The sequence below is a fragment of the Delphinapterus leucas genome, chromosome 8, assembly GCF_059928025.1.
Source record: "Delphinapterus leucas isolate spDelLeu-1000000601 "Yukka" chromosome 8, BTC_Dleu_Yukka2, whole genome shotgun sequence".
NCBI lineage: Eukaryota > Metazoa > Chordata > Mammalia > Artiodactyla > Monodontidae > Delphinapterus > Delphinapterus leucas.
In genome coordinates, this window is record NC_143136.1 from 63,778,325 (window position 1) to 63,801,854 (window position 23,530).

The 23,530-nt window shown below is 42.7% G+C and overlaps 1 protein-coding gene across 7 annotated transcripts in view; it reads right to left on the bottom strand.

The window, feature by feature from the left end:
- Positions 1-16,647, bottom strand: part of CERS6 (ceramide synthase 6) — a 322,733-nt gene extending 306,086 nt beyond the window's left edge. The window contains exon 1 of one of the 7 annotated variants that reach the window (XM_089916722.1): positions 15,906-16,631. In XM_089916722.1, coding sequence (XP_089772848.1) covers positions 15,906-16,055 — 150 coding nt within the window. In that variant the 5' untranslated portion in view covers positions 16,056-16,631. Of the gene's footprint in view, positions 1-15,885 lie in introns of all 7 variants that reach the window. The other 6 variants (XM_089916721.1, XM_022569957.2, XM_022569956.2 and 3 more) reach the window with 6 other exon arrangements.
- Between the last annotated feature and the right edge of the window lie 6,883 nt (positions 16,648-23,530).

A 23,530-nucleotide genomic window follows, 5' to 3' on the forward strand; every position in this document is an offset into this window, starting at 1 on the left:
AGAGAGAGAGCCACTCCCGCCCTCCCTCTCTCGCTCTAGCTCTCTCTCTCTCTACCTCTCACTCTCACTCTTAGTCTCTCCACAAATCTAAACACTCCTCAGGACCAAAAAGACTGTTTAGTTTCACCTGCAAAGACAAGTATAATCTGTGTCAACTTCCAAAATGTATCCTCATACACTATTTACTTTCAGAAGTTCCCATTCAGAGCAGCCTCCTGACTCTTTAAAGTTGGCTTTTAAAAAATAGGGCAGTAAGAAGTTTCTAGCAGCTAAGTGCATCTAATTCAGAAAAGCTTTAGACAATTTGAAAGGACTGAAATTCCTTAGATTTGACCCCTGAGTAAAGAATTAGATATTGGCTGGGAAAATGGAATGGAGAGAAAGGCTAACCACGTTTGGTTCTCCTTTTAATGCAACATTTTTAACTCATCTTCAATTCTGCAAAAGGGGGAAAACTGCTTGCCAAACAATAAACTCTTGCTTTATAATTGTGGGACGTAATAACCAATTCTACTTCTTTTTTTTTAATCAGAAAAAAGAATCTGAAACTATGAACTTATTCTTGAAAACAGAAAGAACATTTATTCCATATTGTTTATTACTTTTTAAACACACCAAAAAACTGAAGTTATCGGAAAACATACTTGATACGATTTCAATTTTCTTAAATTTACCAAGGCTTGATTTGTGACCCAAGATATGATCTATCCTGGAGAATGTTCCAAGAAAACCATAATTCAAAAAGAGTCATGTACCAAAATGTTCATTGCAGCTCTATTTACAATAGCCAGGAGATGGAAGCAACCTAAGTGTCCATCATCGGATGAATGGATAAAGAAGATGTGGCACATATATACAATGGAATATTACTCAGCCATAAAAAGAAACGAAATTGAGGTATTTGTAATGAGGTGGATGGACCTAGAGTCTGTCGTACAGAGTGAAGTAAGTCAGAAAGAGAAAAGTAAATACCGTATGCTAACACATATATATGGAATCTAAGAAAAAAAAAATAATGAAGAACCTAGGGGTAAGATGGGAATAAAGACACAGACCTACTAGAGAATGGACTTGAGGATATGGGGAGGGGGAAGGGTAAGCTGTGACAAAGAGAGAGTGGCATGGACATATATACACTACCAAACGTAAAATAGATAGCTAGTGGGAAGCAGCCGCATAGCACAGGGAGATCAGCTTGGTGCTTTGTGACCACCTAGAGGGGTGGGATAAGGGAGGGTGGGAGGGAGGGAGATGCAAGAGGGAAGAGATATGGGAACATGTGTATATGTATAACTGATTCACTTTGTTATAAAGCAGAAACTGACACACCATTGTAAAGCAATTATACTCCAATAAAGATGTTAAAAAAAACAAAAAACTGAAGTTAGCACAATGGGAGGTGATAGCTCTTATTAGTAACCATCCTTCTAAGTGGATTTTGCGCAAACTCACTATTCCCCTGGGAAATGTGAGTAATGACAGAACAGCTGGTAACCGGGGCTCAAGATCAAAAAACCAGGGGGTCAACGAATCAGGAGGTTCAGTTTACCCAGGTTACCTTCAATTCGAAGCAGAGGAGGATCTAAGCGGTAAACAGAAGATGTGGAATCTTCACTAAGTGAAAAGAAGCCAGCAGTTACAAGAAGTGATAAGCCCTGGTCTTAAGCTGGTGACTAGTTGCCCTCTACCCGATCGTTGATGGCTTGACCCTACTCCAAGGTGTGGGCCGGCTGGGGGCAGGGGCACAGCATGGGTACTGAGTGTGGCGAAAGCCTTCTGCTTGCGTAGAGCCCCACGGCGAGAGCCTGCCTCTGAGGGAGGCTAGGTCAGAGCACTGGAATCTCCTAACACTTCCTTCGTTCAACTCTAAGATACAGTTCACTGCAATGTTTATTTCAGGAGCCCAGTTCTTTCCAATAAACCACAGGCACCTACCACTAGCAAAAGAAAGCTGTATACTTTATACAGCTCAACAAAACCATGAATAAAAAATACACACACAGAAAACCACTTGATCGCCTGAACACTCCTTAGAAATAACTGCCGAGTTTATGACGGCCACCTGTATACCTATTTTTGTTCTCTCCTCCAGTCCCTTTGCAATTCTGCAAGCAGCCATTTAAGTGTGGGTGCTTAACCCGCGCTGGGCTGAAAGCGGGAGGAAAATAAAACTGGGTGCGTGGTCTCAGTAACACAGGACAAAACGTGCTGGGGAGCAATCACCACACTAAGAACTGGTCCTGGGTATCTGCAGAATGAGTTCTGCTCTCAGGAGCTCCAACCCACATTTAATGGGGAGCCCTCCAATCACATGTTTTTTTAGAAAGCCATGAAATGTACATTGACAGTGGGGCAGGCAACACATCTCAATCACCCGGGATGCTTCTCCCCACAGCCAGCCTCATTTACCCGTAGGAAGAGGAAGAGTAGCCATTTTTATTGTAGAAATACTCCTGGCTGGTGACCAGACCAACTTGGGCGTTACAGAGCAAACTATTAGGTGGGGTGACCAACTGTTCCAGTTTTTCCCGGGCTGAGGCGTTTCCTGGGATAGTTCCAGATATACTGGGATCAGGTGGTCACCCTACAATGGCACTGTGAGCATCCCATAGCAGCCACGCTCTCCCAGGACCTGGACCTGGGTGGGTGGCACAGAGCGAGTTACTTCATTTATCTCTATAGGCTTTGTTGTCCTGATACAGAAAATGGGAAGTAGAGATTCCTAGCTCTGCCAGTATTTCTCAGAGTGTGGTTTTCAGAACATCTGTACCCTGAAATAGCATCTGGCAGAGGTGTTCCAAGAGGTGGTAGGATAGGGGTGGTAGGAACAGTGTGCTCTGGTTGGGGGGGGTATTTTTTCACTCTATCAATTCTATGTTTTGAATTTGCTTCACATGGTGCTAATAAGAAGCAGACCAACTTTTAGTCAATTTTATTGTTTTCTTTTAAATCTATTGGTAGGTAGTACAGCCCCTTACTGCCTGCACCCAGGGCAGACCTCTCCCACCACTACCACCCCTCCCCTCCTACTTCGGTACAACACTGGTGTGTAACACATGATAGACTCAAATATTTTTTAATGAACGAGTTTTCAATTTCCTTTCTAAGCAGAAAATCTGTGACTCTGTTAAACTATTACTGAATTAAAATAGAGGCAGTTTTTGGTAATTTGTCACTCCACAGCACTGCAGTTTCATCTTTGCCTTACTTCCTCATTTAAAAGACAACCCACCAAAAATGTCGTATTTGATCATCCTAAGATGCCCTCTATCAGCGCCTAAAGAAACTAGCAGGCTTGTTAATCTATTTACACAGCAAACTTAATGATATGCTTAAGCTGTGCAGAGCTGCAAAAGTGCCTTTAGTAGAAATCAGGTACAACCCCCTTCTGAACTAATTTGGTCAGGCTAGGTTAGCCGTATTCATACCAAAGGAAGTTCAAATTTGAGGGTGTAGATTTGTTTCTCTTAAGGAGAAAAAATACACATATTTATTATTTTCAGCTAATTCTGAATGTCTGCATCTTCACAAGTATGATCCCAAGGACACTAGACTGAATTTCTTTCTTCTTAAGGATAAAATTAAGACAATCCACGAGGGTTAAAATTCTGAAAGAAATCAATAAACGTCAGTCTCAAGGCTTTCCTTTCTCTGGGAGGCTCTTATGAGAAAAAGAAAATGTCTGAGCTGTCTAAATAGTAACATACAATCTCAGCAAAGTGCATTACATGACTATGAGATACATAAGGCCCAGCTCTTCACTAACCTGCTGGGATTGTTTTCTGCTGACTACAGTTGGAAGAATCAGAATGTTCCTTGGAGGGGAAAAAAGCGAGCGAGCGGGAGAGAGACAGAAGAGGAGAAATAGGGAAAATAAAACTCAAATGGCTATGCCAGCAACCCCAGCTAGTGAAAGCAGGAATACAGCCTGACATACACATTCATGACATAAAGGTAATGCTAGTAAAGGGTTTCAGAAATCTCATGGTAAAGTCTCATTTCTAAACCTTCAATAAACTTGAAGAGCAAGTAACTACCACCTCCATGAACTAGGCATTGCCCTAAAGGCAATGCATGCTTTATCTCATTTAATCTTCACAACAACCCTAAGAGTTTCAAATGGAAACTAAGCATGAAGAGATTAAGTAATTTGCTCCTAGATAGGTGTCTAGTAGGTGGCATGGCCAGAATCCAGTCTAGGTCTTAAATCAATATAAATGGTGAATTTGATGTTTGCCATTACCAGTGGTTGAAGACCCAATCAATTTTCCCTGGAGACCACGTGCAATAAAAAAACGACCATCAGGGCCAGATGGGGCAATGGGAGATAGACTGGGATATTTGCATAAGGCATCCCTCCACTGAAAGGCAGTTTCCAGAGAAAACTCCATCTAGTGGAAGACCATCTTCCTGGGCTCTCTCTAAAGGCTGAGCCCCCTGAGAAAGCTTCAGGCTCTAAGTGGTACACAGCTGCCCATCACTTGTCTAAAATCCTACCATTAGAAATCCTACCATAGTTTTCTGCCACCAAATACAAGGAAGTCTCTGACCTACAATACACTATTAACTGTTGAGAAGAAAAGGCTAAGAAGCATTCTCCTCCCTAAATAGGCCTAGCGCTGAAGAGATTGGGGCTTCAATGCCTCTTTAAAACTCTAAATATTTACTCGTCAACAGAACAAGTAAATCCTCCAGCTCCAGGATCAAATCCATAAACAGATTCTACTGCCTCTATAAGCCATACCCTCTCCCGACCCACCCCCTGCCCCAGAAAACACATACCCGACACATGAAATCACATTACAGAATATTATTTCTCGGTCATACTAAATACTGTAGTGTACCACGTTATCAATTATTTTTTACACAATGTATATGTTTAGGAAGCAGCTGAGTCTCTTTCAACTACATTTTTGCAGATAGTCTTCTAATATCACAAAGTAGCCCCATTCCCCATTTTATAAGTGAGAATACCAAATTTCAGAGTATTCTGTTCACTACGGAAGAGCTGAGAAAAGGCAGTGTTTGGATTTAAACCCAAGTTTCCAGTCTTTCTGATACGTCTTCCATTTTCCTTTTAATTCTAGTTAGGAATATACTTTTTTTTTTTTCTGAAACCAAACACAAATACTTTTTTTTTACGGGGTATCATTTTACATCAGTTCCATGAAAACCTAAAACCAATTTGCTGCACTCAAGTTAGGTGGCATAACAGTATTTTAAGGAATACACATTTCTAATTAAGTCCTATAAAAGTACACAACAGTAACATAATTTAAATGCACTGTCACCCTCCAGTGTATCCAAGCACTCAAAGATATCCACACTCCCACTGACACACAATGCCCTTATATTCTCTTAATCTCCAGCATGCCTAAGTGACTGATTCTCAATTTTCCTTCACTCAAGCTATTGTGTCCAAAACTGCCACTCTGCTTAGGGCACCAAGTCACTTTATTCTGCTTTGAAATGGTGATCTACAGAGCCACTTAGACTAGCTGGCAGCTTTTACTCTGATACTTGCCAAACTGTGTCCCTGGACAAGATTTTTGATGGTTTTCTTTGCCTCCCTCCCCCACTCTTAACTCTGTGCTGTTCCTCTGCTCTCTAAACTAAACCTCCCTGTGTTTTTAAAGGATCTGTAACAATGAGAAGCAGAAGGAACGAAGGTGGAGAGGGAGAGAGAGAGAAAAGAAGAAAGAGAGGAGAAGTAAGGGAGGGAGGGGAAAAAGAAGGAAAGGAAAGGAAAGGAGAGGAAAGGAGAGGAAAGCAAAGAGGGAGGAAGGAAAAAAGAATCACAATTACAGCTTCAGGACAGCAACAATAGCTTTGTAACCTGAAAACCTCACAGATAAGATGTGGCATTTATATAGGCACTGGCAAGTCACAAAATGTTACTCCTAGGTCACTGTGTGAAAAAGGCCACCTAGCGAAGGAATGTATCTTCCCTGCAATGAAAAACCATTTGGGTGTAAAATAGCTAGTGGGAAGCAGCCGCATAGCACGGGGAGGTCAGCTCGGTGCTTTGTGACCACCTAGAGGGGTGGGATAGGGAGGATGGGAGGGAGGGAGACACAAGAGGGAGGAGATATAGGGATATATGTATATGTATAGCTGATTCACTTTGTTACACAGCAGAAACTAACACACCATTGTAAAGCAGTTATACTCCAATAAAGATGTTAAAAAAAAATTAAAATTAACACATGTACACCTTAAAAAAAAAGAAAAAAACAACCATCTGGATGTCTCCAGCTCCACCCCTGCCAAAAACAACTGCCATGAGCCAACTGTGAGGAGATAAAAGCAAAAATAGGAATAGGAAGCAGGAGTGGTCCGAAAGAAATTCACTTTGAAGACCAGTAGTGAGGAAAAGAAAGTCCTCCTTAAAAAAAAACAAAAACAAAAACCTGCCCAAAATATTCTCATAAATGAATCATAGAAAGCTGTGTTTTGTACAACGCAACTTTGAAAACTACTTTTCAATAATATACTTGCCACTGCTTACAATCGATTGCCTTATAGCATACAGCATTTAAGGAAAAACTATGTTCAAATTTTCAGGTGTTTAAATCATTTGCTTACAAAAATGGTTGTGCAATTAAATCGAAAAATAGAGAGGAAAGTCAGATCTACTCTTCTTCCATGGCAAAAGCTTCCACTGGAAGAATCTCTGGCCTAGGTCACTCGCCTTACTAGAATTTGATCCTATCTTCCTGGTTTGCTTTAAATGGATCGTGAACTCACTAGGATCCCTTTACTTTAGTCCGAGGGATCCTCCGAAACTATACAGTGTGCTTTTCCAAAGACACTTTGCTCTCCTCTTCTGGACATGCCAATTATTAAACTGTTATATCGATAAATAGATTGTAGGAGGTTGTTTGGTTGAAGTACCTTTCAAAAAAGGCCCAGGGTACTTGAGTGCTCTCTGGCCTTCAACCTTCCTTCCATCACCCTTCATGGAAGTGATACTTATTAATAACTAGAAAACTGTCAAGTTTAGAAAATGAAATCAGGTATTTCTAGTAAATGACTTTTTCTTTAGTCAGTGAATTTTCTTTTTTTCTATTATTATTATTTTTAATTGAGGTAAAATACACATAAAATTTACCATCTTAAACATTTTTAGTGTACCGTTCAGTGACATTAAGTACATTCACATTGTGTAACCATTACCACCACTGATCTCCAGAACTCTTTCATCTTGCAAAACTGATGAAGTACATGAGAATACTCATGAAACGATAAGTCCCCATTTCCCTCTCCCTCCAGCCCCTGGCAACCACCATTCTACTTTCTGTCTTTATGCATTTGACTATTCAAGTTACCTCACATAAGTGCAACCTTACAGTGTTTGTCTTTTTGTGACTGGCTTACTTCACTTAGTATAATGTCTTTAAGCTTCATCCATGTTGTAACATGTGTCAGAGTTTCCTTCCTTTTTGAGGCTAAATCATATCCTATTGCATGTATATACCACATTTTGTTTATCCATTCACCTGTCGGTCACTTAGGTGGCTTCTACCTTTTAGCTATTGTGAATAATATTGCTATGATCATGGGTATACAAATATCTCTTTGAGACCCGCATTTCAATTCTTTTGGGCATATACCAGAAGTGCAACTGCTGGATCATATAGTAATTCTACTTTTAATTTTTTGAGGAAACTCCATATTGTTCTCCACAGTAGCTGTACCATTTTACATTCCCACCAACAAGGCAAAGGGTTCCAATTTCTCCACATCACGACCAACACTTGTTATTTTCTTTCCTTTTCTTTTTCTTTTTTTTTTAATAGTAGCCATCCTAACGCTTGTGGGGTGATTTGCATTTCCCTAATGTTTAGTCTGCTAAGTCGCTTTTATCCAAACGTTCAGAGAAACAATATAAAGGTGTTTAGGCTCTATCTCTGACTTTTCCTTCATAAAAACCCATTCATTCTTCTTTTTCTTAGTTTTAATTTTTTATTTATTTATTTATTTTTTGGTCTGCAATGGGTCTTTGTTGCTGTGCGCAGGCTTTCTCTAGTTGTGGCGAGCAGGGGCTACTCTTCGTTGCGGTGTGCAGGCTTCTCATTGCGGTGGCTTCTCTTGTTGCGGAGCATGGGCTCTAGGCACACAGGCTTCAGTAGTTGCAGCATGCGGGCTCAATAGTTGCGGCACGTGGGCTCAGTAGTTGCAGCGTGCAGGCTCTAGGGCGCACAGGCTTCAGTAGCTGTGGTGCGTGGGCTCAGTAGTTGTGGCTTGCAGGCTCTAGAGTGCAAGCTCAGTAGTTGTGGCGCTCAGGCTTAGTTGCTCCACAGCACATGGGATCTTCCTGGACCAGGGATCGAACCCATGTCCCCTGCATTGGCAGGCGGATTCTTAACCACTGCGCCCCCAGGGAAGTCCCAAAACCCATTCATTCTTAATCCCTGAAACTTATTCCAAGCCCTTTCTCTCTGCCTCATCTTCCATAATAAAGTCAGGATATTATCTACTTCATCCTCTTGCATGTATCCTTTCCAGCATGTATTAATAGAATCTGAGAAGCTTCCTTCCTGATGATGAGGACTTAGGTTGTGGAGGAGAGGCAGGAGGCAGAAAGAAGTGAGTATAAATACATGACTAGAGAAACAGACAATACGAAACCATCCCGATTAAAAAAAAAAAAAAAAAAAATCAGGGCTTCCCTGGTGGCGCAGTGGTTGAGAGTCCGCCTGCCGATGCAGGGGACACGGGTTCGTGCCCCGGTCCAGGAAGATCCCACATGCCGCGGAGCGGCTGCGCCCGTGAGCCATGGCCTCTGAGCCTGTGCGTCCAGAGCCTGGGGTCCACAACGGGAGAGGCCACAGCAGTGAGAGGCCCGCGTACCGCAAAAACAAACAAAAACAAAAAAACAAAAAAAAACAAAGGCCACCATTTCCTACCCAAAAAGTTGAGAAGCTCATCTCAGTAGGAAAATACACATGAATTCACAGAAAGTGAAATACAAGTGACGAATAATAAATATTTGAAATAAGTTCATCATGAGTAACATAAAACACACATTACAAGAGTAGCATTTTTTTCAACTTTCAAAGAAAAAGATTTCCTCAAATAATCATAATCTGCATGCTAATAAGGAAATACAAATGAATATAATCTTTCCCAAAACGAATCTGGTGATTTGTATCTATCAAGAACATTAAAATATTTATCTTTGGGCTTAGAAATGCCACCTCTGGGGAACATTCCTTAGGAAGTCATCAGTAATTGGAAGATTTATATACACAAACTGGAAACAGCCTAAGTATCCAACAATAATAGGGGGACTAGTGAAATGAATTATGGCATATCCAAAGCGTAGAATAATGTGCAGCCACTGAAAACACTTTTGAATAAGTTTAATTACATGGAAAATGTTCAGATTATATCATTACATAGCAAAAGGCGGCATATAAAACCATATATATGTACAGTATGAGCTCATGATACTTGCTTTAAAATAGGAGATCAAAGAAATTATTAGGAGATCAAGAAACCTGGTTCTAGATGCCTACCTTGTTATTTTAAGCTGTGTAAAGTTAGGTGCATTTCCTAAATTTTCTATCCTTAGTATATCTGTAAAATATTGGGAAAATTAATAGCTACCACACAGGGCTTATAAGAGGATTATACGATGTAAACCATGTAAAGTAATAAACTCATACTAGGAAATAAATATTAGTTGTTATTTTTTTAATTAAAACTAAAAACTGTAGTCACTTGCAGTAGTCCAACATAAAACAAAACAAAATGGTGATCTCCAAGTTACAACTTCAGACCACATGCCCTGGGCACGCCATCATCCATAGCAGTACCCCAAAAAAGGCATTGTGAGAGTCACCATTTTGTATTCAATCAGGCCATAGCACAGGCATTTGAAGAAGTCAATAGAAACTATGATGGCAGGAAAAAGTGATGACAAAAGAGCTTATGAAATCATTTTTTAAAAAGAGAGGATGTGGGAAAGAAGGGACCAAAGAATAACTTTAGGCATAAAGATTTTCAGGGCATCACTAATACAGAAGGATCCTTGTAATACGAGTGGCAATCTTGCTAACCTCTTATTTTTACAAATAAGAAAGAAAAAATGCCCCCCTATCAACATTAAGTGGCACACTAGTTACTAGCAAACAAAATTTGGAAACTCTGGTATCTTGACTCAAAAGTGCTTAAGAAATAAATTGATCAAATGAAGATGGGAGGGGAAAAAAACAATATAATTTTGAGGGTCATGGCTTTGTAAGAAATAGATGACCAACAGCTTTAGAAAATCTGGTTTGCTTGGTGATGGAGGAAGGAATGTTAAGTGCATGTAATAAACATTTAAAATCTTCTATGTACAACATGGACTGAGATTCTAGTGCTCACCAACGAAGTGCTATCAGGTGAGTAAAACAGGTAAAGAAAGCCTGAGGCAGGTGCAGTGATCTCCTATAAAGCCATGCGACTGGTCTGATGATGGAAGAAATTCATCTGAAACTCCATTATCTTGCCAAGGCCACCTGCCCTTCCCCATCACAGAAGACAAAACACTTCTGAAATACCTTTGGGACTGGAATTGAGGAAAAAATCTAACCCTGTCCATGGAGAATTCAAATACTTTCAACAGAAAAGTCATTAAGTGAGCTCAGGTTGTTAATGTCATCAGTCCTTGATGACATTAAATCATTTGTGATAATTTAAAGTTATCTCACCTGCCTTCCCCACTATTCTGCTGCCCGTTAAGAGTAATGTCATGTCTTTTATCCACAAATCAACCTATTACAAATAGCTACACTATTGCACCCTGTAAATACAAACCTTTTATTTTGCAAGATAAGAAGGCTGTACCCAAGTTCTGCAGAGAATACCACCCCTTTGATTTTAGGTTGTTTTCCAATGAAACATCCATTGTAATCCAATTTTTCTACCCCAGTCAGAAACTGTAGGCATCAACCTGTTTGTGTCTGACCCAAACTCTTGCCTCTTACACCAGTCTGGCAAAGCAGGTATCTGTAGTTTTAATCTGAATCACACAATCATTTAACAAGCAAAAAAGGTACATTTATGGAGTTAAACATCCAGGATGGATTGCATGAAAAAAACATGTTTGCATGCAAGTTGTTCTCAAGTACTCCATCTTGGGCCATTCTGGCTGCTATAACAAAATATCATAGGCTGGGCGGCTTATAAATAACATAAATTTCTCTCTCATAGTTCTGGAGACTGGGAAGTCCAAGATCAGGGCACCAGCAGGTTTGGTGTATGGGGAAGGCAATCTTCCTGCTTCACAGACAGCCATCCTTTTACTGTGTCCTCATGATGGAAGGGGTGAGGGAGGTCTCTGGGGTCTTTTTTAAAAAGGCACTAATCCCATATATGAGACACCACCCTCATGACCTATTCACTTCCCAAAGTCCCCACTTCCTACTACCATCACCTTGGCATTTGCAACTTATGAATAAGGATCGCCACTTATGGATTTTGAGGGCACAAGAACATTTCAGTCCATTGCACACTCCAGTCTTCTAAAATATATCTGACAATATCAGCCTCCATTACAAGCTACATTATAGGAACATCCTTCAGTTATGAAACACCTGACACCCCACTTTTTCCTGGCAGTCATTCACTCACACCTCCCCTCTCTCCTCTATCCATCAGAAATACATTCTCACTCGTTTTCTCTCTGTCCTCTCCTCTCGTCTCCTCAATGACCTCACCCAAGGCTGCTGCTAAGGCAAAGATATTAAGTAAACGCATGATAAAAATTGACCCACTGGCCAGACATCCCCGCTGATACAACTGAGACACTGTTGTTCTCTGAGGATTTGGTGGCAGGAGGTCATTATTTGGCTGAATGAGCCAGGTAAGACTGGTGTCAGCCTCTGAAGAATGACAGCTCTCACATAGCTTGGCACTTGAAGAAGCAACCTGACAGGAATGAGCTGCTCATTTCTTACCCAGACATCACAAGAGATGCAGATCTACTCTGGGATCCATCTAAAAAAGGTCTGAGGAAAGAGAGCAATTGCTTTCTCTGGAGAATCTTCTTTGTTGGTTATTCTGAAAGAGTGTCGCTATTTGGATCACAAATGATAATAGCCCAAATGATTCTTTTAACTCAAATCATAATTGAAAAATACAAGAAACAAAACCATTAGCTAGGATATTTGTATGAAAAAAATCTCTTTATTCTTAGATGACTAATTTCTACCTGCAAAAAAATAACATTTAGCCTGCTTCAAAGTTTCATGAGATAACAATTAGTAAGCTTCAAATATATAGCATCCCTACAGGAATGAGATAACTGGGAAAGCGCAAGCAACCTTGGATTACAAAGGCCATCTGCTTCACTGCATAAATGAGAAAATAAGGCAGAGAGAAATTAGGTGGCTGCCCCAGTGTGAGGTAAGATTGACTAGAATGCGAATGTTCTGATTCTCAATCAGTACTTTCTGCATCTCTCTCCTAAACCCACAAGGAAGAAAAATGCATTAATGTTATCTTTTGTAACAATAACTCAAAAAATTTTTATTCCCAAATAGAAATTCTGCAGAACTTTAATCCCACATTTATGAATACCATAGCAACACACATTTTTTTAATGAATTTAGAAGCATTTAGTATAACTCCAGAGAATGGCTCACTGTGCCTAAACAAGCATTAAATCAAGAAAATTCATCAAAGACATGATAATGCTACATTATTCAATAATATTCTGCTCCTTGTCAACAAGCCAACAACATAACAGTATACACTACAATTTTCATTCTAGGAGAAACCATCCAATTATTTTTTTAAAAAACAGATATTTTACTCAATCAGGTAATATCTATGGTGATCTTTCTGGTCCCTACCCAGAGCTAATTGTAGTTTAAAGACTAATGTAAAAACCACCAGACTTCAGGCTGTTCACAGAATCAGCAAAAAGTCATTGAATTTAGGCTGCTCCAATTTTAACCAATCATGCTGGACATTCATATTGCTGTCCATATGGTGCTATAACATGGCATTGCTCTGGCCACCAGTGCCTTCACTGCCAACACCCAAACAGTGGGGGTGAAAACGGGAAAAGCCCAAATGGGCAAAGCCCGATTCAATTAATTCTTTAGTGCCTCTCTTTACAGAGAGAAATACGTAAGGCTGAGGAGAATGAATTCAAATTCACAATTTTTGCCTCAACAGGGCATTAAAGACCCCCATTTAATAGAAATCAAGGTCTTGGATAATCAGCTATTTCATAGATATGTTCTCAGCTCTGAAATAAATGACAGTAGGAGATAAAAGGAATAGAATCCTGGGGGAAAGAAATCCTGGGGGATTTCCCATTACAAATCATTTCATTTTTCAAAGAGATTTACAACCAGCTTTTTAAAATCATGTTATACGTTACAGAATACTGCAAAAGAAAAACATTTACCCACAACATGTTAGAAGGGTACCGAAAGTGAGTCAGTCATACCACTGCCAACAGTATCACTTGGTTCAGTTATATTGATTCAGGTCCTTGATTGGTGCTGAAATGAAGGCCACAGGTTGGATACCAGAATGTGTCATTTAGGTTTGAGAAGAGGAGAAACATGCAGAACTTGTAATTCTGGATACAACTATACCCTTGGATTTTCTGAGAAGTGAGAGAATCCCGAATGGTTAAAGACAGAGCTGTCACTACTACAGAAAGAAACAGACACCCTTCCAAAAGTCAGTAGAATCCTGCGGTATATGGGCCATACTGGATTATTATGCTGAACATTAATCATAAACTTTCACTTTCCATACAAGCTATTAAATCACTTCAATTTGGATCAATGGCCTGAAAGAAACCCACCAACTCTCTACATATCAATATGAGGACATTTGCTGTGACTGATGGTTGAAGGCAGCTGACCCCTTTGTGTAAATTCTAAGTCATGGGATTGTGCAAAGGAAGAAAAAAATGTTCAGGAAGAGGAAAAATGAACTTCCAGTTTGCAACCATGAAATTAGCTTTTTTTTTTTTTTTTTTTAAAGCAGAGAAAGTCAAAGTACAAAGCTATCTCCATTCTCTAACATGCATTTTTTCCAACCAAATGAACAGCCTGGAATCAGCTTTCTGCCCACAGGTCAATCGCTGACGTGGTTTTGTTTTCCAAAACTAGGACTACACATCTCTTTCAAAATGCATTAGCCAGCTAAAAGTGAGCCCAGCCAGAAATGATCAGCCAGAATTGATCAGATGTCATTCGGCAACTGTGTGGAACCCCTACTATGAGTCTCCACAGAGCACCCGGCGTTCCCAAGAGGCTCTTTGGGGACAGATTGCAAGGTCAGATATGAGTTTCCATTTTCTGTAAGTAAACATCTGCTCTACAAAGCAACTCTAACCCTGCAAACACAACACACCCACTTTCTCACAGTTAAGTCTCAGAGCTGGAGAGGATCAATGACGTATCTGTGCTAGATTCCAATCATTTCAAAATAGGTCTTTAAATCTGTTCCTCTGTGCACGTCAATCTCTGCATGTGAACAGCTGACTTAGTTCTCAAGCAACAATACTGCCCATTGAAAAATACACCTTCCTTAAACAAAAGATACCTTTTGTTCCCCTGAAGCATTGTCTGTTGCCATTTCCAGCAACAAATGACACAAAAGACAAATTCTGCCATCCTCAAGAGTGGTTTTGGACAAACAGAAACACCAAAAAACAGAGCAAAAGCTTAAGAAACAAGACCAAGGTGAGTTGGGGGTAGAGGAGAGGTGGAGTGGAAGTGAGAAGTGGAATCTATACTCTGTGATCTAAGAAGTTCAGCCCCTACTGATGAATGGGGGACGGGGGAGGGGAAAGGAATGGGAGGTTGAGGTTTTCAGTTGAGAAAAAGAAGTGTGTTGCTGTCCCGGTTTTGTTTCAATAGCACCCGGAGAGTGCGTGGCAGGCACAATCTAGTTTGGTGACTAAGACTGATTCAGTGAGTAACACAAGTTTGTTTATGACACAAAGGAGCTACCCAACCAAAACCGGCAATTACACAAACAACAATATGTTAATTCTTTTAAATTGTTTGTGTTTTGGTACCAAATTAAAGTTTATGTTTATTAAATTTCATAGGAAACATCTATCAATTTAATATCACCATTTTGCAGGCTGCGCACCCGTCCTGGAAAGAAATCGCTAATGGCCCGGAGTCCTGGAAACCTACAAACTATTGTCACCTATTTCCCAGCACTGTGGTCCTGATACTCAGTGTCACTGATGGAAACCAAACAGCGGCCATAAGCCAAGGAGTCCCTGGTAAATTTCTCCAAAGCACAGTCCGGACAATCCGTGCGCCCGGGTGAAAGCATTCGGAAGTGTGCGCGGTTCCTCTGCCCTCCGGGCCGCGCGTCCGGAACGTTCCTGGCTGTCAGGTGGGTGGCGACAAGGCTCGGCAGGGAAGCGCTGCCTGGAAGCACAGCGTGCCCGCGGGGCGGAGAGGGACCAGCCCGGCGGAGTGTGGCGCGTCCCAAGGCCGGCAGTCGCTCACCTTTGTTCGCCCGCCCTCTCCGCGAGGAGGAGAGCGCGGGCCAAGGAGGAGTGCGGGGGGCTACCCCAGTGCTCCGCAGGCCCTCCCCAGCGCCCCGGAGGAAATCCGGAGGCAAGCCAGAGCCGCTCCGGCTCCCAGAACCGCAGCCAGGCTGAGGGGTCAGCAACCCCTTCCCGAACACAAAGGTTGGGAGGCGTAAGCGCGAGCGCTGGGGGCGCGGGTGCGTGCGCCACAGAGCACGCGAGTGTGCGTGTGCGCGCGAGGGTGTGCGTGTATGTGTGTGTGTGTGTGTAGGGGGAGGGGAGGAGCGCTCGCGAGGGTGTGTGTCTGTGTGTGTGTGTGTTTGTGTTTGTGTGTGTGTGTAGGGGGAGGGGAGGAGCGCTCCAGCCCGTCTTACCTCTCGAAGATGAGCCGTACCATTAACATGCAGAAGGCCAAGGGGAAGGCGAGATAGAGGTCCTCAGCCTGCGGGAAGGTGGCTTCCTCCGTGTTCTTCAGGTCCGCCCAGGTGACATTGTGAGGGAGCCAAAACCTCTCGTTCCAGAACCAGGCTAAGATTCCTGCCATCTTGCTTTGTCCAGTCCCGTCCTGGGCTCCCGCGGCCCGCCGAGATCTCCGCCGCGCAGGGCGCCCGGGGATGCGCGCGCGGCTGGCTAAAGCCTGTGCCGCCGCCGCCGCCTCCTCCGCGGCCGCTGCTCTCGAAGGCTCGCGGCGAGCCCTGGTTCTCTCCTCCCTCTGGCCGCGTTGGGAAAAGGAGCCGCCTCGCCCGTCACATGGCAGCCACGGCCGCTGGCCCTGATTGGCTCGTCCTCGCGTCAAGCAGCCAGGCACACGCGGCCGGCTAGCCCACGCCCGGAGGGCAGGGCGCAGCCGCTGCGCTCAGGGCGCCAGGGCACAGCTCTGGGGAGTGCCGCCCGGCCCCGCGCTCACAGTGCTCTCGAGCGGCGCTTAGGTCAGCGACCTGGGTTCGGCCGCCCGAATCCGTTCCGGCCCCGGGGCTTGCTCGCACATGCTCAGAACGCCGGCTTCTGCCGCGCTGGAGTTTTCAGGGGTTTCGGTCGGCTTCCCGTGCGCGTACAGGCGCTGGGGAGGCAGGTAGGGGTCGGGGCGATATTCAGATCCACCCTTGCGCCGAGACAGAACAGCAGAACGAGAAGTAGGGGGCGCAAAGAGCAAAGGAGGAAGAAATAGCAGGTAAAGAGTCATCCACTCCAGCGCTAGGAGAAGGAGGGGGAAAATCGGGTTCTGGGGCAGGATGGTTTGGTAAGAGGCGTCTGCCTCCACACCGCGCCCGTCTTTCCCCATCTCTGACCTTCCAGCCTGGTTTTACTCCGCTCGTCACCACAATCCGCGCCCCCAGGGAAAAAGGCCCTCTTTTAATTTATGAGGTGGTGAGAGAAATTAGGCACTTAACTGCTGTTTGATAACGATGAGATGATGTTGATGATGACAACCGCAGCCTTGTGTAAAACTGCCCCACTAAATGAACCTCTCAGAAGATGGCTCCCGACCACATTTTGGCTTGGCCCATGGGTAGTGAACCTGCACTCTGCTACTTGATGGGCTCCTTGTTAACGCCTTTTGCATCGGAAACCTTTAAGGTGTTAAGTCTTTGAGGCCTAACCCAGGCACCTTGACTCCCACGATACGTTTCCTCATTGATAGGGAAACCATGTGTGGATCAATTAGGTAGTACATGCAGAACCTGGTTCCAGGGAATACTTTGTTGATTTTTCTCACAAACGTTCATTTCCTGCCTGGTTCTGCTAGTAAGTTCTACTGGACCCTTCCAAGAGGAAAATAAACAGGCTCTTAATACTTCTTTACCCTCCCTCCCCCTCCAGCTACCACCCTCTTTTCACTCCTTGCCTTTAAAGCGTAACTCTAAAGAACTGCCTATATCTGTTGCTTCCACTCTCTCCCCTGCATTCGCTTTCGAACTTCCGTTTGAGCATTTGCCCCTCTCTGCTGCACTGAATTGTTCAAGGTCACCAATGATCTCCATGCTGCTAAACCCAAAGGTCAGTTCTCAACACCTCTTATCAGTAGCATTTGGCCAAGTTTGTCAGTAGCTGCCTTTTGAAACACTTTCTTGTCTTGATTTCCAGAAACCACACTCTTTCTGGTTTTCCTCCTACCTCATGACCGCTTTTGCTGAATCTCCTTTCTGGTTACTCCTCACTCCTTAAAGTTGGTGTGGCCTAGGAGTCAGTCTTTTGTCCTCTTCACTTTTCCATCTGTGTTCATTCACTTGGTGATCTTCTCCAGTCCCATAGCTTTCAATGCCATCTGTGTGGCTTTCAGTGTCATAGTGATTGCTCCCAAATTTGGATCTCTAGCCATGAACTTCTCCTTGAACTTCAGCCTCCTAAGTCCACTATCAAGTCAACTACTCCACTTGGATGTCTAAAAGCCATTTCCTGTCCAAACTACTAATCTTCCCCCTAATTTTTTCCCCCTCCTGTCTTCTTGACTCAGGCCCAAACCCTGGAGTCACCTTTTTTCCTTTTCTCTTTCATATCTCCTTTATAATCCATCACGTATCCTGTCACTTCCATCTTTAAACCGGAATGACACCATCTCTCCCACTTCTTCTGCAACCGTCTTGGTCCAAACCACCAACATTTCTCTTCCGAGTTACCCTAGTAGCCTCCTAACTCCCCATTTCAACACTTGTCCCTCTGCAGTCTATTCTCAGCCCATGTGATCCGGTTGAAATGTAGTAAAATCACTTCTGTGCTTACAACCATACTGCTTCCCCATTCCTCCTCAGTTGGAAGCCAAAGTCATTTCAGTGACCAAAGATGTGGCTCCATGTTACCTCTCTGACCTCATCTATTCTCCTCTCTCATTTCCCTGTCCCTTACTCAGTGTGCTTTCATCACACTGGCCTCCCTGCCCTTCCTGCAAAACACCCAGCATGCCTTCGGGCCTTTGTACTTGTTTTGCTCTGTCTCTGGAACTTTTCCCTTAAGTATCCATGTCCACTCTTTCTATAATGCCACTCACTCGGTAAAGCCTTCCCTCGACACCCTAGTTAATCTATAATTGTCACTCCCCACCCCTACTCTTCCTAATCAACTTTCTTGCTTTGTTTCCCTCCAAAGCGTTTATCACCATCTAACACAATTTATTTTTTACTTTTTTTTCAATTGGTCTCCCCACACGCACTAAAATGTAAGCTTCTGAAAGTGAAAGATTTGTGTCTATAGCTGTTTTATCCCTAGCACTTAAAATAGTGCCAGCACATAGTAGGTACTCAATAAACTATTGAATTAATGAATCAACACTATTCTAACCTCACAAAAATCTCTAGGAGAGGAAAAAATCTGAATAAATAATAGTGTTAAATGTTTATAAATTCATGTGAAGAATAGTATGGGCATAAAGAAGGGCTTCGTCAGTTCTAAGGTGGGGTAGGGGTGGTGTCCTTGAAGTGGGTTCATCAGGGAGTAGTTCATCACCATCCTCATTTGAGACCATGCACCCAACTGCTCATTGTTACTGGTGACTTTCCAGGAAAATGCCTTGACACCAAATGCATTCTTGTAGGCCACAGAGAGGAGTTCTATTAAGGTCTCTTGCCACCTTTGTGGCAAAAGGTCATGTCATGGTGGACCCTGGCCTTCTGGACCAGGCAGACCCCCTCCATGGCTGCCACTGGTCCCTCATGTCACTCTCATGTATGACCTGACAGGACCTTGCCTTCTCTGCTTTCCCGAAAGACCCACTGTGTGCCCACACATACACACACACACACACACACACACACACACACACACACACACACACACACATATATATGAGGAAGTGTTGGTGACTTAATGCCCTGGGACCTGAACTTTGATCCTGGGCAATGGAAGCCAGTGGTACATTTTCATTCTTTTCCCTCCCCTGCCCTGGGACACACACAGTAGCTTCAAACAGTCTCTCTGAAAATGTCCTGTGATACACAGCACTCAGCTTATTTCAAAACTGTGGCCAGCTCAGGAATTGCCTTGTATTTCCTCTCTTTCTATGTCTTACTCTCCATTTCTTTCATTCCTGCTTCCCTGAAATTACACCTCCCTGGAAATGCTCTTTTTTTCTAGAGAAGCCAAACTAAGATCATGTTGCTCTCCTATTCATCAACTTTGAGAAGGTGGTGAGATTTCAGGAACACTTTGAAAGATAGCTTTTGTTGGACCCTGGAAAGAGAACTCACGGCTTATCTGTGAATCTTGCACAAATCACTTAGTTTCTAAGAGCATGTTAACACCCTCCTGCGTAAGTTGCAAGTACCTGTCTTGCCTATGTCACCTGACTATCCTGAGGCTCACATGAGATAATATATGGGAAAGGGCTCGTAAACTCTTAATAACCTCTATACACATGCACAGTGCATGTTTTGTTCTGCTTTTTTTTTTTTTGCGGTAAGTGGGCCTCTCACTGTTGTGGCCTCTTCCGTTGAGAAGCACAGGCTCCGGACGCGCAGGCCCAGCGGCCATGGCTCACGGAGCCAGCCGCTCCGCGGCATGTGGGATCTTCCCGGACCGGGGCACGAACCCGTGTCCCCTGCATAGGCAGGCGGACTCTCAACCACTGTGCCACCAGGGAAGCCCTGTTTTGCTTTTTTATGAAAAACAATGGATGAGCAAGTGAAGCACATCTGTTGGCCAGATTTACAATCTTCAGTTACTTCCTTGTTTTCACACCTAAGGGACTGTATTCATTTAGAAGGCCATATTTTTAAAGCAATACTATCTTAAAATGGAATTTATGCAGAAAACAACAGGCAAGATGGTGAAGGATATGGAAATCTTGAGGAGACCTTTAGTATACATGTTAAGTGCACTAACTTTGGAGTTTTATAAAATGTAGGTTTAAGTGCTAGCTTTTCCAATAATAGCCTATTCTTCCTTAGAAAAAGTTCTTAATTACTTAACCTTTTGAAATCTCAGTTTCTTCACATGTACAAAAGGAATAATACTATTTACCACATGGGGTTAAGGTAGGATTTAGGTGAGATCATGTAAAGTGTTTAACAATTGTATGGAGGCGGTTACCATTATTATTATGTACTGTCGCAATGTGGTGAAAATTCCATTGTTTCAGGGGAAGAAGGATCAGACTCTGCTGGGATAATTTACCTTCGCGGCAGGCTGAGCCTTTCACATCTGAGGATGAGCAGGCCTTTACTTCTGAGATCAGTGGAATTAGCTTTCACTCAGCAGAGGAAGTGAGGATGACGTCAGGAAGGGAGAGACAGGGGAGTGGAGGGAGATTTCAGAAGCCTGTGCACCCTGCGTGAGACTCTTCCTGATGTTTTTGCTGCTAAGCTGCCATAACGTATTAGACACAAACTGCTGAAAACCAGTGATGTTTGGTAGAAACTTGTAAAGACACCAAGTTTTGATATAAGCGGCTTGTACAAACATGAAAGCCGGAGGATGTAAGCCAAAAAGAATTTGAAAAATTGTGGAGATGTATTTTAAATCTCAAGAGGTCAAGAAACTGGAATTTGAGTCAGGTGTTAAGCAGCCGGTGTAGTCCACAAGGATAGCTGTATCCAGTCACCCTGTGGACCATGGCAGAAACTAGGGGAAAAAAGATTGTTGGGAGGCCTGGTATGTATGTTCCAAGACTGGAAGGGCTGTCAGGTGGGGGCAGTTTGACTTGATCTGTGCGGATCTAGAGGGCAGAACTTGGGACAATTGGCTAAAGTATCTGCAAGGCTAATTTTATCTCCGTAGAAGAAATATGCAGAGCTGGCCAAAAAGGAATCAACAGTCTCATCAAGCAGGGAACTTCCTATCATGGGAAGTGTTCAGGCAGAAGTCTACCTGTTAGATATGTTGGCAAAGCATTCCTGTCTGAAACTGACTTGGAAATGGATGCCTTCTAAGCTCCCTTTAGTACTTTGGAGCTAACAGAAAACACTATTTGGAGAAGAATCTGCCTTGCCCTATGAATTTTTGCAGTTGGAAGAAGACATGAGGCAATGCCCTAATACTTTAGGACCTCTTCCGTACTAAATTTCTACTCTCTTAGAGGGGAGAGGGAAGAGGGAAGAAGGAGTGAAGGAAGAGGAAAGAAAAAAACAGAAGGTAATTACCGTGGGACAGAAGTACATTCAAAAGTTAGAAAGAGAAATTTAAAAGTCCAAAGAAATAGATCACTTCTTGCTAAAACGTTCTGATAAAGCCTAAAAGGGCTTTGTCAGAGTATGTTGCTAGCTGCCTGCAGGATCCCAGTTGAAAACAAAATCAAAGGACTTAGGCCACATGGTTATATTGGCAGTCTGTTAGTTACCGGCTTCCATCCCTAAAACTTTGAACATTTTTCTGTGCTGTTTTTAGTAGTGGGAAATTAGACATCAGAAATTACTCTGTTATATGCTATTTGAGAACTGATACTACCTCAGATGACTGTGTTCTTCCTTTCCTTCATTAGTTGTTAAAGTTCATTCTCGTGTGGATCTAAGAAGGAGGGTAGAATCTCAAAGATAACCTTTCCTTGCAATCATTTAGTTTTGCCTTCAGAACTGCATCTAAGGCAAATGTTCACGTCCATGTCTAAAATAATCATTACCAGGAAATCTCAGTATATATTAAATTAAACTCTACATGCTCATATTTGGAAAGTACACATAGTTTTAAAAGTTTTTCCCTTTGAATTAAAAAATATGTAAATCTACATAATACCCAAACAGATCAGCCCTCTTTCATTGTTAAATTAAGTGCAGAGTAGATACCTAGATAGGAGAATCATATCGTAAATATTCCAAGGAATTAATTGATCTCATTTAATTGAATTTGAGACCAATAAATTGTAATACCTTCTGCTGCCCTAATTACATGTGACATTGTAAGCAATCAGCTCCCTGTGATGGATGTGTCTAGGCTGCTATGTTTCTATTTGTCTCACATTTTTATGATCCCTAAATTCACTTAAAGTTTAAAATGCAATTAAAATACAGCATAATCAGGCTTCCCTGGTGGCGCAGTGGTTGAGAATCTGCCTGCTAATGCAGGGGACACGGGTTCGAGCCCTGATCTGGGAGGATCCCAAATGCCGCGGAGCAACTAGGCCCGTGCACCACAACTACTGAGCCTGCGCGTCTGGAGCCTGTGCTCCGCAACGAGAGGCCGCGATAGTGAGAGGCCCGCACACCGCGATGAAGAGTGGCCCCCGCTTGCCACCACTAGAGAAAGCCCTCGCACAGAAACGAAGACCCAACACAGCAAAAATTAATTAATTAATAAACTCCTACCCCCAACATCTTCTTTAAAAAAAGAAAAAATACAGCATAATCAAGATTGAGAAAAAACAAGCTTTCAGAAGTCGATACAGATATGAGTTAAGAGAAGATTTAGGTACTCTGATTTCACCAAGGCCTCCCCAGTGGTTGCCACAGAATTATTAACAAAATCCAGAGGCCCTGGAGCTTCCTAATGCTTGTGAATGATTTGGCTTAAAGGTTTTTGCAGTCCTCATTTGCATTGTAAAACGGACTTCAGCTCTAAGTTTAAGAAGTTTTAGAAGCCTTGACATGGCAAGATGCCATGAGAATATTTTCCCTGTGGGGAAACAAAACTCAAATGTGCTAATTAAGGGTACTTAATATCCCTCAAAATTAATTCTTTGTTACCTGCAGTGGTTTAATTATTCCCTTATGGAAAGCTCAGAAATGCCCTGAATCTTTAAATAGCAGTGGGCTGCTTGATTCTGAGTCAACATCCACTTTGAAGGTATTTATTTCTTCTACTCGTTGGCTACAGCAGTGGCCAAGGAGGGGAAGATTTTTCGATGTCACAATAAAACAGTAAGACAAATTTTCCCTGGTGGTTTGCGAAATCAGCTTCGTTAATATCATCATCCCTCACAGAAGAGAACCTTCCAGAAAAAAAATGTATAGCAATAAAAATGAACAGAGGGAAAGAGCTACAGTTAAACATCAGGCAATTCTAAGCTCTGACCACCAGAAGCAGTCAACCAGCCCCGACACTTTCCCCACTAGCAGCCTGCCCTTTCCAGAAAAGCAAAAATCAGATGTCCTCAGA